Source organism: Gavia stellata, chromosome 25 (genome assembly GCF_030936135.1).
Source record: "Gavia stellata isolate bGavSte3 chromosome 25, bGavSte3.hap2, whole genome shotgun sequence".
Taxonomy (NCBI): domain Eukaryota; kingdom Metazoa; phylum Chordata; class Aves; order Gaviiformes; family Gaviidae; genus Gavia; species Gavia stellata.
This window is the reverse complement of record NC_082618.1, coordinates 7,033,013-7,049,612: the sequence shown is the minus strand read 5'-3', so window position 1 is coordinate 7,049,612 and position 16,600 is coordinate 7,033,013. Positions and strand designations below refer to the sequence as shown.

The window sequence follows — 16,600 nt, the reverse complement described above, 5'->3', positions numbered from 1 at the left end:
TGCTCAGTGCAGGGTGAAATGTCTCTGTGTGGAGCCAGCGAGGGCTCCTGGGAGCATTTGCACCCCCAGGCGTTCCTCTCCCATGGGACTGCCGGGACCACCTCCTCCCAGGCTGCCGTGGTGGCTGGGAAGCAGAGGAGTGTCCGGGTGCTGCTGCTTGGGGCCTGCCAGGAAGAGCACGTCTGGTCGCAGCTCCAAGGGCGGACAGGGAGTCACGGCCCTGTGCTGAAATAAGTCTGCACAGTCCCAACTAAATCTGCCTGTCCAGGCTCCAGCCACCCAAGGCAGGGCTGCTACCAAATTTTGTCACCTGGCAATGTGCGGAAAGTGGCCTGGGTGTCCATTAAGTGGTAGAAGCGGAGCAAGTCTGTTGTCATGGGGTCCTTCCTTTTTATATAAAGCTGCTCTGCTTGGTGTGTGCTTGCTGATGGCTGTAGGAAGCTGAGTTTCTTTGGGGACATGGTCACCCAGCAAGAGCAGGGCTGCTTGAACCCCCTTCAGATCGCTCTCTGAGCAGAAAGGACTGTGGACGAACACCTCCAGCTTGAGGCAGACCCACTCTCCTCCACTGCAGCTGCCCACCTGCAAGTCCATACAAAATAGCTGGTGCCTGCTCAGTCCTCAGCAAGTCCTGGAGCGCACCAAGGGGGCAAAAAGTTGTGTGTGTGTCTGCAGGATGCCCGAGGGTAAGGAAGAGCAGCTCCCGGGCTGTGCTCCCCCTCCCATACATGGCAGCGCAGTGCTGTCAATGCTTGATATGGAGGGGAGCTGTGTGCTCCAGCCACCAGCATCTCTGCCCTTGCATGCCTCGGCGTACGGGTAACGCTTAGATTTGTTGCTTCTTGCTGTCATCGTGAAGGACTGACCTGCTCTGCCAAAAATCAGCTCTTTCCCTGCTAAGATGCAGCTATTTCAGGGCGGAGAGTTGCCCTGAGCGGCAGCTCCAAGCCCTTGGGGTCAGGAAATGTAAAACTCTGTATTTCAGACCAAATTTATATGTGAGAAGGTGCCAGAGTGCAAGTTTGTGTGTTTAACACAAAACCAGCATTGCAGTGTCTCACCTGCTGAGCAGACAGGCTCGGGTTCTGGCTAGCCTGCATCTAATGTAAAAGCAAAGAGCTTTTAGGCTGACAAAGTAAGTGTCCCTGCGGGAACTTGTCCGGCTCTCGGGGCTTACCCTTCCTCCTGCAAAACCCCATGTGACCGGTGAGTAAGTGCAGTGTTTCCTGTAGAAAGCACAACCTTGCTTGCTGTTGCCTTGCAAAAATCTAGTAACTCTTTCCTCTAGCATCGAGGCTGTGTTTCCTGCAGCATCTGGCCACCTCCTCGAAGCATCTAGCATGCAGGGACACGGCAGGAGATGACGCCGACCGGAGCTGGGATTTCTCTGCCCGAGGCTGGCTGCTGTCACGGGGTGGGAAGCACTCGCTGCAGCAGCTAATGCAATATTCACGATGGCTGTAGCAATGCCAGCAGGTGCTGCTTGCTCAGAGGTCAGATGGCAGCCCTCTCTCCTTAGGGGTAGGGTATTTTGTGCCAGTTCCTGCATGCAGACTATCTAGTTCCCAGCTGGGAGAGCAGCTTGCCTCAGTCACAGCTCCCCTTGCTGGGAAAATGTGCTTTTGCAAAGCAGAAGGTCAGCGTGACCGGTGTGCTGAATGAAAGCTTCCTGCCAACAGCCAGCTAAGAGCAGCAGGAGGGGTTGGTGGATCTGTGAACATGTGGCTGCTTCTGCCTGCTCAGACCCTTAGCTGAGGTCCAGGACATGGGCATCCTTTTATCCAGCCCAGCAGATCCCCATCTAGAAGAGAGGAGAAAGTGCTGCTTTGCTTTGCCCCAGCATGCAAGTGAGCAGCCAACGGCTGTCTGCAAACACAAAATGCAGGCCCTGGGTTCAGCTTTGCTTGTGATTTTATTTCTCTTGTGCCAGGATGGGAGGATATGGAGCTGTTAACACGTGGTTCACTCTGCCCCTCACAGCAGGACATATACTGAGCTTAGGTTTCCACCAGCGAGGGTATATTGCAGATGTTGCAAGCCCTGCAAATGAGAGGTATGTTGGGGATTTGCAGTAAATCATCTTGACTTTGTCTCTCAGTGGGCTCTGCTGGCATGGGGAACACAGAGCAGAGCTGCCCACCAGCTCGGTCAGGGTCTCACTTACTCTGCTTCTTCTTTAGAGATTTGTTTCCCTGAGTATAAAACTTCTGCAATCAGAGACACCATGGGGTCACAGTTCAGGCTGGCAGCTGCAGTCACGATGCCGTCCCTGAAAGGGAAAGCGGAAGAATGTGGATCTCTTCAGTGTACATAACTCGGCACAGCAGCATCCCCGTGGCACCCTGGCGGGAGGCCAGCTGTATTTTGGAGGGCTCAGGCCAGGGTGGCTGGTACTGCAGGGTGCAGGGGGACTCGTGGCAGATAGCCTGGCGCTGTTGGGATCTGGGCAGCAAGCCTGGGAGCAGTGGGGCAGAGGGAGAGGAGATGTGTCCCAGGCTCCCTGCCCAGCTGGTGTCTTCATCGAAGCTCATCCTCTTCTTCCCTGCCCTGCTTTGATTTGCTCTGAAACCATCTCACTGGTGATTTAACGGCCAGCAGCTGCCTGCAGTGCGCAGCTGTGGGGGGTGATGTGGAGCCTCTGTGGGAGCTCTGCAGGCCATACGGGAGAGGACCGTGCCCTGTTCCCAGGGCGCAGACTGGCCACAGATTTGCTCACCTGATGTAAAAGATCAGGAACTTCTGTTGGTCCAGGCTGCCCTTCACAACAGTGTCCGTGTATCCCTTCCCGCAGCCTGCGAGAGAGAGCATCACAGCTTGCTCAGGGAGCCCTGGTACAGCATCTGCCACTCATCCCACCCCAGTGCCATCGTAGGCAGGGGCAGAGGGAACAGCGACGGACTGTGGCAGGGGTCCAGGCTGGGGCTGGGACAGGGCTGGGGAGCAGGCATGAAGGCCCTGGACAAGCAGAACTGACCCAGAGGTGCAAGACTGTGTCATGACCCTGAGCCTCTCCTTGGCTTGGAGAGGGAAATTCTTCCTCCTTTGTGACCTCTAAGCCACTGGAGATCAGCAAACAAGAGCTCTGGGTAACCTGCAGGCCTGGAGCTCAGAAACGGTGTTCACAAACTCACCGTGGCAGCCAGTCCAAAACTTGAGCTGCTTCAGGTAAGTTCTGCAACTGCTGTGTGTTTACAAGCCTCAGACCTAGCTGGTGGATGAGCAGATGGGCTGGGAAGTGGTTGGGCTGTTCCCATCTCTCTACCCCCTCCTACCTGCATAGCGGATGCTTTTCCCAAGCATCGTGGTCCAGAAGAAGGGGACAGTGTACAACTCCTTTTCTTTCTTCAGCATGTTTAAGGCAGCAATGTGACCTGAGATGAACCAGCAGAGGAAATATTTTTGTTTCTCGTAGGTCCTCAAAGTGCCCCCTGCCTCTTGTTACCCTGCTGTTCCTTCCGCCTCATTCCCTCGATGCCCATCTCCAAGGGGAGCTGGAAAGCGAGGTGGCTGCACTGTCTTACCGTGGGCCTCAGCCACCTGTTGGTGATGGATGCTGGATCGGTCCCCGTTGAGCAGTGCTACAGGAAAGGAGACCACATCCCCCGCCGCAAAGACATTTGGGATGTTGCTTTGCATGTGCTAATGGGACAAAAAGCAATTAGTGCAATGATGAGAGGGATGGGACTGGGTGTGGACCAGGGATACTCAGCTGGCACTTACCAGATCCACCAGGATGGCACCGCTGTCGTCTCTGGCGATGGAGGTGCCCTTCAGAAATGCTGAGTTGGGGAACACCCCTGCAGAGAGAGGAGCAAGGACAAATACAGCAAAGCTCTGCAAAGGCAGGGAGGAAACTTGGCCTCGGCCCTACAGCAAGCACGTGCCCATGGTGCCTGTTCAACCTGCTTGGAGCAGAGCAGGTCACAGCAGCGACCGGTGCTTGGGCTGATGCTGAGCTAATCCGGGGCAATAAAACCAGGGCCCAGAACAAGGCATGCTCTGATAACACAGCAGTGACCTACGGAGCTCAGCAAGCATGCCAAAGTCATACTGAGAGTGTGAGTAGCTCCTTTCCTTCTGTCGTTGCTCATGGGCTGCTGACTTTCTCCAGTGTTTTGGGCCAAGAGGTAGGGTTGGATCATAACAGAGTGGGGAAGAGACTGTAGGAAATGGTGTTCTGGGAATGCACTGGGATGCTCTGGGCTTGCTGGCTGTTCTCCCCATTCCCAAAGCCACCTCCCTCTCCCAACTGGGGTCTCTTACCTATTCCCACCACTACCACATCTGCAGGTAGTTTCTCTCCACTGGCAAGAACAGCCTCTGTGACCTAGGAAGGAAGCAAGAATCATTAACTAAGGGTTAAAAACTCTGTCCTAATTCCTGCAGCCTCCCTGCTGCCTCATTCTTTGCTGTCTTTTTTTCTTCCCCAGGTTCAGATCACCTTGTCCAACTAATGTGTGTTGCCAGGAATGTAAAAGAAAAATCATGCTGTTGTCCCTGAGATAGGAACAAATACTGGTGCCCTTTGAGCCCAGACTTGTGCTCAATGAAAATAAATGTGAGGGTCTGGATGTGGCAGAGAAAAGTCTAGATGTAGGTGCTGGTTTACACCTCAGTTTGGGGTTTTTTCCCCCTGAAATTAGCAGTTCAGGGATCACAATGGCATGACTGACCTTTCCATCCTTTCCTTTCAGCTCACAAAGTTCTGTTTTCATGTAAAACTTCACCCCTTTATTTTGCAGCATCTGAAAAGGAAGAGGAAGCTGGTTTGAGTATTCACTAGGAAATTCCAGGCTGTACTGCTGTAAAAACAGCTGTACCCAGCCAAAACCCAGGCAGGCAGCTTAGCTGCTGCTCCAGGCTGCAGAGAGGTTTCATTTGTGTCCCTGGCTGGTGCAGGGTGCCTGGAAGCCTGGCTTTGCTCTGCTCTTCTGATCAGGACTGGTGCGTGAGGTGGGTCTTGGATGAAGCAGGGCTTGGGGATGAAGCTGAGCTGGGGAGCGTGACGTGTGTGTGAGGGAGGCTGGGACCAGCCGTGTGTGCACAGCTCCTTCGGAGACCTGTACGTGAGCAAGGTGGCTGGGCACCCAGGGTTATGACTTAGCACAGGGGCTGGATTTCCTGGGCTGTTGCGGATCACAGGGCTGCTTGGATAGCATGTGTTCTCCGTCCTAGAGACGAGCACGAGGTTTTCCTAACCTTCATGGCGACACCTCCAACCTGAGGACCCAGCGCACTCTGGAACGGGAACTCCTTTTTTTCCACCACTGAGATGGTACCAGCCTTGTCTGAGAGGAAGGCAGCTATCTCCATTCCTGCAAAGGGAAGGCATGCTCAAGGTAAGCCTGTTGCAAGCATGAACCTGCACCCTCCTTCTTGGAAACCTTTTCCTCTTCCAGGTGAGGAGAACAAATCTGATGCAGTGCTAGTGCTTAACTGCTCTTCTATGCATTTGTGCACAGTTCCGCCCCCTCCCGCACCGTTCTTCCTTCTTATGTACTACAGACCCAGATACTAGGAAATGCAGAGAACGGCTCCTGGTTGTGTACAAAATAGCTCCCATTCTGTGCCTTACCCCCTCACTTTCCCAATGCTTCTGGGGAGCCCAGCTCTTCTGACGGACAGTGACCTTTTCATAAGGCACACTTCCCTCTGTCCATGTCCAGGAACTGTTTATAGCTCTCAAAATTTCTGGCTATCAGAGGAAAGAGTGAGTGCGTGCTGTTAACGCACACCCCCACCAGCTATAGGGCTCCGGGGAGGAGCCCAGCCAGGCAGTGAATGAACATCTCTTCCCTCAGGGCCTCTAGTTAATCTGCACACGCAGCAGAAGTGGGTTTCAAGGCTATGACTGATGACTTGATATCCACTCCAGCCTGGTACCTACGAATGAAGCTCCTATGATCACCAGATTCTTCCCAGTTGCCAGCCGTAAGATCTTGCTAGAGTCTTCTGGGGTTTGGAGAATGCACACGTTCTGCAGGTCTGCACCTGAGACTTTGAGGGAGCTGGAGCTGAGAGGGAGAGAATTTAGATATGTCTCATGATTAGAAATGAAGCAGAAAGAATGAGGGGAGGAGCACAAACCCATGCAGTCGCTTGGCTGTGTCATCCCATTGTGTCCTTTTATCTCATCTCCTACCGCCTCCCTCTCACACGCCTCTAGAAGACCTCCAAGCCCTCTTGTCCTGTCTAAAATTTTTTGCGTGGCAAATGCTTTGGGCACTCACTGGCTGCCTGTTGCAATGAGCAGCTGATTGTACTTCTGAGAGGACCCGTCCATGAAGCGGACCTTCTGTTTCTGGAAATCCACCGACACTGCCTGCAGGAGAAAGGAGGCAAAGATTGGACAGGAACCTCTGGTCCACTGGTGTCCTGCCACATCAACCCATTCTGCTTGCCTGTGACTGCATGTCCTATTTCTGGACACCCAGGTGAGATGAGGAATGCTGGAGTGTTCCCTCTCAGTTCCTACAGGTCCTAGGCTTTAGGAGCACTAAGTATGACAGCAGCCAATCTGTGTTTCTCTAAGCAGTGTGCAGAAGGCTAGTTTCAAAGGTCACCCTCTTTGCATGTGACGGGCATATCTGGCCATGGGTAGCACAGATCAGTCCCTAGCACTGGCCTTGGAGTGCTGTCCTAGAAGATAATGCCTGTACTTAGGCAGAAACCCTAACTTCTAGAAATACAGCGCTATGCCTGCAGGTGTGGGCATCCCCTCCCTATGGCAGGGACAGGACCACCCATTGAGGACTGAGCTCAGCTGCTCTTATACCTCTTTCTCTGTCCAGAGCTCTATGCCATGAGCATGGAGGAATTCAGGTTTCCTCAGGTAGACATCCTCAGCTTTCAATTTCATTTCCTGGAAACAAAACAGAAATATGAAATAAAGTGACTCTTGCAGACAGCAATACTCTTGCAGTGATTACTGGGAAGTAACTTTGCATAAAAGGTAAATTTTGCATTAGTTAGTAAATCACAGCTCCCCACATTGCTCCATCCCCATCATCTTGTCCCCCCTCAGAAAACCCATCAACTCAAACTCTAGTGGGAAGAACTCAATGAAAGGGGATAAAACCATTAGCTTATGGTGGACTCTGATCAAAGACTTTCTGGGAGGAAGAAGTGAGATGTTAGCTGGAAATTATACCCCTTTTCCTTGTGGGTGCCTCAGCACTCCTGCTGCCTTGTCAAAATGGCTCACTCAATTGCTCAGCCTGGTCCTGAGCGTGGGCATGTCCCCAATTCACAGGGGGTACCCAGGCACAGTCCTGCCCTTCTCACATACGAACCTTGCTCAGTTTGGACTTGTCATATGGAACATGTTTCTCTTTGGTGGCCATGATGATCCTGCCAGTAAAGCCCTCTTGGCGAAGTGTCTCTGCACACACCAGGGCAGCCACACCTACAAGAGATGCTCATCTCAGCCCTCTTACGTGTCACTATGGAGTAGGAGGAAGAAGGCAAGTCCTCCCTGGAGAAAAGAGTGGCAGGTCACAGCATCTGTGGGGAGGGCACAGTACAGACCACTTCACTGACCTCCCCCTAGAAGGAGCATTGTGTCCCGCTTGAGAAGACATAGCTTGCTTGTGTCCTTCACCCTCAGGCCGCTTTCAAGATCCTAGAAGAACGTGAGAAATGCTGAAATCATGCCTAGCTCAAGGTGCTGCTTGTGCTTAGTGACAGCAGGTAAGGTCGGTACCTTCTTTTTTGCTGTAACAAACACCTTTCCATCTTCCACTGTTACCTGCCAGGGTGAAAGGAGAGTGCATTTAAGTGCTGCATTCATGAGGTTGCGGTAGGAACTTTCCTGGGAGGGTCTGGTCCAGTGGGCCATCTGTGTCTGATACACCGAGAGTGACATGGAGGGATCTTGGATGTCAAATGATGTTGAGGAGCTCATGAGCTTTTCTCCTCATCCCAAGGGCACTCAGAAAGAGGTGTAAATCCTTTTTTCTTTCCAAAAGAGCTGTGCTGGCTGTGATGTGTACCAGGATGTACGGCATCACCTTTGATTGAAAGGAGCTTTAGGACAGGGAGTTACATGATCTCAAGAAATGGTCCCATGTGTAGCTCTGTGTGACCTGGACCACGGAGCCGTGGCCAGGGCAGGATCCTTTCAGTTGGTGTCGGGAACACGGAGCTTGTGGGAGTGAATGAATGCGAGTGGTATGGAGGACGTGGCCCAAGCGAGGAGGAGGAAGAGACAAGACGTCACCTTAAAGCAGGGAAGGCAGTCCAGAGAAGGATACTCCTCAATGTCTCCAGTTTTGATGTTAAAGCAGGCACCGTGCCAGGGGCAGCGCAGCCTCTCCCCTTTCAAGACTCCTGCAATAGAAAAGCCCCCCACGACCAAGTGGTGAGAGCTGATCTCCCCGACATGGCTGCTCCCCCGGCCCAGCGCCAGGGTTACCTTTGCTGAGTGGGGCACCATAGTGGGGGCACTTGCTGCCCAGGGCGCTGAACTCCTTCTTGTTCCTCACCAACAGCACCGGGTAGCCGGCCACCATCACCTCCAACAGCCTGCAGGAGAGGCACAGAGGTGGGTGCCCTGGGGAGCCGAGGCTTGGTGCCTTGCAGCCAACAAGCCGCTCCCTCAACCAACAACATGGCGGCCGCCAACATGGCAGCCACCAACATGGCGGCTGTTGCCATGGTGATGCCACCCCTGCTGTCTGCAGGCCAGGCCTCACCCTCCACTGGGTACTCACTGTCCGTCCCCAACGTCAGCCTCCTTGCAGACCTCGGCAGTGACGGTGTCATCGCAGTCCATGCTGGTGGCTGCGGGCGGGCAGAGGGAGGGGTTGGCCGCCATGGATGCCGTTGCCTGTAGACGCTGTCTTTCTCCCCTTGGCAGACAGTCCTCCCCACGCGCCCTTGTGCCTTCGCTGCGAAATCCCACCCTAAAATGGAGGGCCACCACCGCCCCGGCTGGGAGCGGGTCAGCGCTGCGTGCTCAAGGGGTCCCAAACTCCCGGTACCACAGGAAAAAACCCACAACTGGCAGAAAACCCACATTTCCCCCCCTTTTTTAACTTTGCCTCCAAACCCAAAGCCCATTCCTCTGCCCTTTTTTCCTCCACTTTTTTGTGTTCAGCCCCTTGTCCCATTAAACTCAACTGCAGCGCAGGGTGAGCAAGCAAACGTGATCAACGACAGCCGTGTCTTAAATGAATACAATTATTTATGGTGAGGCACCGTAGCCCACAACTCCCCCAAATCGGTGTCTGAAGAACCGTTTCAGCCTCTCCCAAACCTCTCCAACGTTTGTGCAGGGTTGTTATTTGCACTAATTGCCATGAAAGCAGTAATTCCTGCCCAAAATGCCTCATGGGCTAGAAGGGAGCCAAAAATCTTGATTCTTAGAGCTGTTCCTGCCTTAGCAATCAGCTGAGAGGCTGATTAGAAACATCCCTCTCTGTTTTGGAGAAAAAAAAGCAAGAAATGGAGCAGAGGAAGCTCGTTCGAGGCAGGTTTTTGTGGAGGGTGGTGACTTGCTCCTGCAAATCCCCACCGTGCTGCTGCCCTGCTCCCGGGTCCCTTGGGAGAAGCATCGGTGGGTACTCACCCAGTCCCGCCGTGGGGGGCTCCGGTGACTATCCCTGGAGTCGGAAAGCCGCCACCGCCACCGTCTGCGAGTTTCTCCTCCGCCGAGGTGACACCCTTGCGTCTTATCGCAAGCGTTCTCCCTGCCGCCAGCCCACGGCTGGGTGATGCTCTCCCCAAGTTGCACAACATCCCTGTCCGTCAGGAGACGCATCTCCTGGAAGCGGCTGCCAGCCAGCAAGTCTTATCTGATTTCTGCAACTGGTCTGCGCCTGATTAAGTGTATTTTGTTCAGGTTTAGCGTTGAAAAAGAATTAAGGACACGTAGGAATTATGGCGCGGGTGTGGTCTAAAGACCGGGTGCATCATGTGCAATGTGAACAGAAACTGAGTGGATGCAGTGATACCCCGCTGCGGCTTCCCACTGCCCCGTTTCTTAATGGAAAGTGCTCTAGCTCAATGCAACGTGGTTTTGCAGCACTTTGGAATGATGTCACTACTTTTTGTGTATTTCCATAACATTTAAAATGATTTAATTTGATCTTTTTGTAAGATCTCTCTCCATTGATTTTAAGGAAGAAGCATTCAGCACCTCTGCACATGCCTTACGCCCCAGCTCTGCTTCTGGTTCAGTCTGCGGATGTCCAGGCATGTGGTCCCATCGGTGTTTGGTCCCTGAAGGATGGCACAGAGCAGCGTGCTCCTTGCTGTACTATTTTTGCAAGAGTGGGAGTTACAAAAAAACGGGAGTAACGCCTACACTGTTTGTGTCTACTCCAGCTCTTATCTCTATTTCACAGTCAATATGTTTCACAACCTTAAAATATGCTTCAAAATTTAGGGGGGGAAAAGTTACGAGCTGTGTGCTTCCATCATCTCCCTTGCAAAACCAGAGCTTCGCCAGCTTCCTGCCACGCAGAACGTTCCCAAATCCAGCGGCGGGGGGGAATAAAAATCCTTTGGTGGGCACGGCCTGGAGAAGAAGCTCAGTAAGCGCAAGCTGGCTTATTTGCGAAGCAGCTCGCTTCATCAGACCCACCAAGCCGCGAGCACACCGTTCGGTGCCGGGTGCCAGGGCGCTGCCATGTAAGGAGTGGTCTTAGCCCACGGGCGATGCACGCCCATGATGGGCGCAGGTACGAGGTATTTTCTCACAGTGCCAACGAGCAGCTTTCGGGCTCTGCCTTCCTGGCCAGGAGCCTGAATGTGAAGCAATTTGGCTGCCGAACATCCCTGTTAAACTCTCTCTGTAATTATTCCCCAGAAGCGCGTTCCCACGTGGAGAAGCAGCAGCCCTCGTGGAGGCATTCTCTGACTCAGCAGAAATCGCTGAAAAACGTTGTTTGCTTATGGATGAAAGCTGCAGCGCGCCGGCAAAGTGGCAGGTACAAAGGTGTGTAGCGGTGGGAGGCTTTGGGACGAGCCAGGTGGAGCTCGGTCCTGTGCGGTGGCGTTCGCACTGCGGGGCTGAGCAGCTAATTCGGCTGCTGGATGCCGATGGATGCTGCTGGATGCCGATGGATGCTGCTGGATGTCGATGGATGCCGATGGATGCTGCTGGATGCAGCCGAGCACCTGGGGAAGGGCTTTTGTAAAATGCAAAGGGATAAAGGCAAAACAAAATGCTAATCTCTGATGGGGGCGAAGATGATGGCGAAGGAAAGAAAGCTGAAAAGGGCATTGGATGTGAGAGGGAAGGTTTGGGTTAGCTGCAGCGATGCTGCATTACTGCGTCTCTGAGAGCCAGCACCTAGGAACGCACAATATGCCCTCGAGGGATTCAGGCAATGGGATGGTATTGGAGGCAGATTTTCGGCAAGATGCTCCGTAAGCATCTTTTGGCACTTTGTTACATAACCCAGAGGCAGATACTGAGAGTGGTTAAGACCTTTGCTTGTAATGCACAGCAGGATTAAACATAGGAAGGAAGAGAGAAAAAGAAAGCGGTGCCCTCAAACGCGAACAGACCCCAGGTAGGCATCGGGAATCTCGGACCAGACCTGCCACCCGCATTGGTGCTGACTCACATGAGCTGCCCTCATATTTTATTAGATATCTTTGCTTTTGCTGTGTCTCTCCAGATGGTCAGCACTCCGGAAAATTCAAGTTTAGAGGCGAAGATTTAATGGGGTTAGCTCTCCTCCCTTCAAGTCCCTAGTCCCGTCGGCCGATGTAGCACGTTTTCGTGCTGTAGTGCAGCTGTGGCTGTGTGGATGTAGCCTTGTCCCACCTTTGCTTGCCCTCAGCTTGCTCAGGTCAGGGTCCTTCCCTGTCCTAGCAGACCTGCTGATTTTAACTGAGCATTACCCACGGACTCGAATGTTATTGAAGACTCTTCAGGCGCAGGAAGAGGAAGCGAGGTGAAAACTGCAGCAGAGATAAAATGATTAATGGGACACCGCTCTCAGAACAGCTTGGTTTGTGATATTAATAACAAGAGAATTCAGGAGGGAACCTAACCTGTTCCAAGCTGCAGAACCGGCAGCAGCAGGAGACGCAGTTAGGAAGCTCCTGTACTTATATCCGTAATGCAGGAGCAATCGAGTGGGCTCAGCAACGTGTGATGCTGCACAGAGTGGGTGTAGGGGCTGAGACATGCTTCCACCTTGCAGGGCTCATTCTGAACCTGTCTGAATTGCAAAAAAAGCACGTGTCATAAATACATCATGATGCAACCAGGAAGCACATAGATATCTGTGAAAAATTACTTAAGCTTGAGAATGGTGAACTAAACAGGGAAAGAAATGTTTATCCCACAGGGGAAGAAGACATGCAAAAGGAAATATTTAGTGGAAATGAGTTGGCTTATAGGGTAAGAATAATTATATGTGCTGTTTCACGTTTTCTTCCTAAGCATTCATGTCTGGTGATGGTGAGAGGTGGGATACAGGCTGGGCGGACACCCGGCCCCACGTTTCACTGTTGACCATAAGGAAAGAAGGAACCTGAAACCTTACTAATAGCAGCAGATAAACAATTCAAAAAGCAGACAAATTTGGGGCATGTCAGCTACTGAAAGCAGAGGAGAAATATAAGGAACTGCCCATGCTGCTGTGCTTGAAGGGGTTTTGCCTGTCAGTCTGTCTGCCAATGGATTTTTTTTTATCCCACCTGTGCAACCGGAGTGAAAGAGAGAGCACATCCTTTGCGCAACCGTATCATGGGAACTGGTCCAGCCCAAGCCCTTGAGGGTCAACTGAGCTCACAGCATCCTTAGGGATGCTGTGTTGTTGTCATAGGTTTCTCCTGCAGGTTCCTTGTGCCAAATCCTGAGAAGAAAAGACTTCCAGTCCTGGGAAGAAAAGAAGGCAGCCAAAAGCAAGAGCATCCAGAGCAACCTGCCATGGGGTTGTTTATCACGTGGGCAAAGCAGGCTCTGCCTGGGTGGCTCTGGCCCTCGGGTGAGGGGGGCATTCCTGCACGCCAGGCTGCAGAAGGCAGCGTGCTGTGCCTGGCCAGGCAGCTGGCACCAGAGCATCCCGGCACCATGAAGCTCCCAGGAGACATTGTATTATTCCAGGAATGATCTCAGGAAGGATGACCAACCTGGGCAGCAGAACACCTGCGGGATGGAGGGAAGGGAAGAGTCTTCCCCTTGTGAGGTCAAGCTTGCAGGCTTGAGCGAGGTGAATGGATGGGCTGCGCTGCAAAGCCAGATGATTTTGTCTGCCAGACAAGATCAAATCCTGAGGTCAGTGATTAAGTGGTGCACACTTTGGCATTTCTTGCATTAAATCCTGGAGCTGTGTGTGTGAAATGGAGCTAAGGGCTGGGGAAAAAGGTGATAGAAACTCTCCACACTGCCAGTGCTAGCAGAAAACCTTCTCCTGCTCACCATGCTCGCAGAGACTGATGTGTCTTTCTCCTGTAGCTATGGTGAGTATATCTCCAGTTCCACCTGGAGAATATCCAGCTTCCACATCAGGAAGATGTTTCTGGCTGGAAGGGGTGGACGCTCAAGTTTGCATTGATATCAGCTCTCTTCATGGCTACTTCTGCAATGCCTGGGCATGCTTTGCCATACACGGCGTGCATTTTGCACAGTATATCCTTTCATAAGTGCGCACTTACAGACTTTCTGAATGAAAATGTGGATATATAGAGTAAAGCATTTCTGTATCATCTGACTTCCTATGGCCTAGCAGATAGACCGATGACACACTTTAGAGACGGATGAAGACAACGGCTAATTAAAGTTTGGAAGCCAAGTTGCTTGATTTGTTTTGAGATCTTGAATTCCTCAAATTATTTTAGATGTGAGCCAGGTCTGGCATTAGATGAGCAGATGGGCTTTATGCCTCCCTGGCTGGAGGGAGGCAGATTAAGGGAGCGAGGCTTTCCAAAAACAGGAGCGTGACTTTTGCCAGAAGGACTTTGCCATGTCAGAAGCTCCCACATCTGTTGGCTACGGTGAGCCCTGGGCAGTGTTTGGCAGCAGATCAGGCTCCTTCTTGTGTAAGGGGTGGCAGAGCTGCTAAAGCACACCCAAATCCCCGTCCAGGAGTAGCAGGGAGCGTCTGGGGGAGGACATAGTTTATCTGACAATTCATATGGGGGATTATCAATAAGCTGCCAGCTCTTTATTGTGGTAAATGGGTTATCTCTCCCAGATGTGCTGCAGAGAAACGTCTACCTGCGAGAGGGAGAAAAAAGCCACTGTCCAGCTATTGAAAAAACTCCTGTGCCCTGTAAAACACCCCGGCTGCTGCTGTAAAGCCCCTGCTATGAGATTAGCTGTGGTTCCTACAGAGTTATGGGATGGACCTAAGCACGTCCTTGCTGACATCTGAAAGGAGTCCCCTGCCCTGCTGCGAGCAGGCACCGGCAGCGACCCGTCACCAGGCTGAGCTGCTCCCCTGCAGAAAATGAGGCCATTCGGGGACTTGGAAAACTTCTCGAAATTTGGGTGAAAAAGGCAGTATCTCCAAATAAGGTGTGAATGAAGAGTCCCATCAGCTCGGGCTGCTCTGCCCGGCTCTCCAGCGAGCGTGCAGGGACATCTTGTGGCAGCTGAGCCCGAGAGCTCCTGGCCCTGCTCTTCTCCACGGCTTCTCTTGGGACAAGCCTGAACTTCAAGCCTGTGGGACGGGGCTGAATATTTGGCCTGATCTGGTGTCAAGGGACCTGTTTGTAACTGGGCTTGGGAGCCTCCAGCTCCGAAACCATCCCCAGTTAATGCCATCGCCGCAGAGGAAGGAAGACAAAGAGAAAAGGCTGGAAACAGGGCTTGTGAGAAACCACTGCCCAATGGCAAGTCCTGGTAAAATGTAAAAGTCCTGTAAAAAGTAAAATCTGGGCTAAAATTATCTAAAAAGTAGTATTTATGTAGCTGTTGCTAGTGCTGTAGCAGTGGGATCAAAGCCCCTGAACCAGAGGCTGAATTAATCATGGCTTAAATTCCTCCCATGCGGAAGTGGTAGGTAAAAGCTCTCCATTGTCCAGAAACATTTTAACTATTCCTGTCCCCGACCCGAGCCTGGCCAAATGTTCATCTTTAGAAGAATAACACCGCAAATGGAGGAGCCCCTGGGATAAACGAGGCCAGGCTTGCAGGCGGTTCCTGGGCTGGGACTTTACCTGCAGGCAGGTGAAGGGCAGGGCTGACACCATGGAAAGGGGCAGTCGAGATTGCTGAGGCTAAAACACTGCAAACAACTTCTCATTAGGAAATCAGATCTCTGCAATTTTATACTGCAATTAATTGTTAAATGATTTTTCTCCTCGGTGCCCTGAGCAGCCTGGCATGTCTCCAAGGCATGTCTCCCTTTCCTCGGCATATCTTCTGCTAAACAGAAATGTCTTTGTATTTGGCCTTCTCAGTAACAGATTAGCCTATGTGATCCTTCAAGTCCTAATACATGAGATTATTTATAATCCCTCGAGCAGTCAGGTTTGCTGATTACTTCAGGCAGCATCTCCCCGCCACTTAACCGCTATGAAATTACATTGTCTTGTCCGGCTTTTAAGCAAATTTTTGCAGCATGAACAGATGCTTTTCTATCAGTTGGGACTATCTCACCCCTCTCCTTCAGATCTGATTTGATGACTCCCCTCCTCCGTGTCCCTTCCATCAGCGTCTCACTTGTTGATGTTTTACCGTCCATCTCCCCAGCCAGGCCAGCGACTGAGAGCTCAGGCTCCAACGCGGTTTCTGTTTCAGGGAAAAGAAAGTAGCAAATTTCATCCAAAATTAATACCTCACAGGAGAGGCAGAGTTTGACATTAATCAGTGTGTACACGGTGACTCATCCCGTCTGCAGAAGAGAAGCAAGGGCTGTGCAGCAGCCACGCTTCTGGTGGAGACATCAAAAAGCAACAAGGGAGCGATCAAATTACGGGAAGCTGGAAAAGCAGCATAGTTGTAGGATGGAACTAAAGAAATGGTGAGTACGGGATCCTGAATTCCCACAAACCCTGGACAGCAGAGCTGGGGTATCCCAGACATCGGGGAGCTCCTCTCGGAGACATGGGACAGGGGGATGGAGGATGAGAGTGCTGTGGGCAGAGCATTTTTTTTTGGCAGGGCAATCGGACCTTCTTGCTTGCTTGATGTGCAATCAGACGCGGTGGCGTGTGTCTGCGTGGGTCCTCACCCAGGGTGAGGGTCGGCTCTCCAGCACGGTGCAACAGTCAAGAGCCTCGCTGGCACCACGTGCCGGGAGTGCTTTGGGGTGAAGGACCACCGGCTGCAGCACCTCACGGGTGAGGTGTTCAGCTACCCAGTGCCACCGAGGTGGAGAAGGAACCTCAGGGGGACATGGAAGATGTCCCCAGCTCCGACAGGGTCTCGGGACACCCAGGCCCTCGCTCAGTGGAACGCCTGCAACCGGCTTTTGGGCTGGCCGTCGTTTCTGCTGTGCGACGCCCGGGGAAGGCTGACGCACTCCCTGGGGTGCTCATTTCCCATTCCCCCCCCCTCTCCCCGAATCACACGCTCCGAGGGGAAGCACTGCCCCTGCGTGTCCGCGTCTCTGCGGGGGGGGGATGCGGGAAATGCCAGCGCCAGCAGCGGGGCGGCTCCCGCAGCCCACCCGGCCCTTCCCTGCGGGGACGA

The 16,600-nt window shown here is 52.6% G+C and overlaps 1 protein-coding gene across 1 annotated transcript; it reads right to left on the bottom strand.

Moving 5' to 3' along the window:
- Nucleotides 1-1,997: 1,997 nt before the first annotated feature.
- On the bottom strand, nucleotides 1,998-8,773 carry LOC104257589 (apoptosis-inducing factor 3-like). Its single transcript, XM_059829382.1, has 18 exons — nucleotides 8,712-8,773; nucleotides 8,414-8,523; nucleotides 8,219-8,328; nucleotides 7,703-7,747; nucleotides 7,540-7,621; nucleotides 7,293-7,405; nucleotides 6,776-6,862; nucleotides 6,231-6,322; nucleotides 5,884-6,014; nucleotides 5,200-5,315; nucleotides 4,674-4,745; nucleotides 4,264-4,327; nucleotides 3,721-3,797; nucleotides 3,522-3,639; nucleotides 3,273-3,371; nucleotides 2,717-2,792; nucleotides 2,165-2,269; nucleotides 1,998-2,040 (listed from the first exon to the last, which is right to left on the bottom strand). The coding sequence occupies exons 1-18, from the start codon at nucleotides 8,771-8,773 to the stop codon at nucleotides 1,998-2,000; spliced, it is 1,602 nt and encodes a 533-aa protein (XP_059685365.1).
- Nucleotides 8,774-16,600: the final 7,827 nt, after the last annotated feature.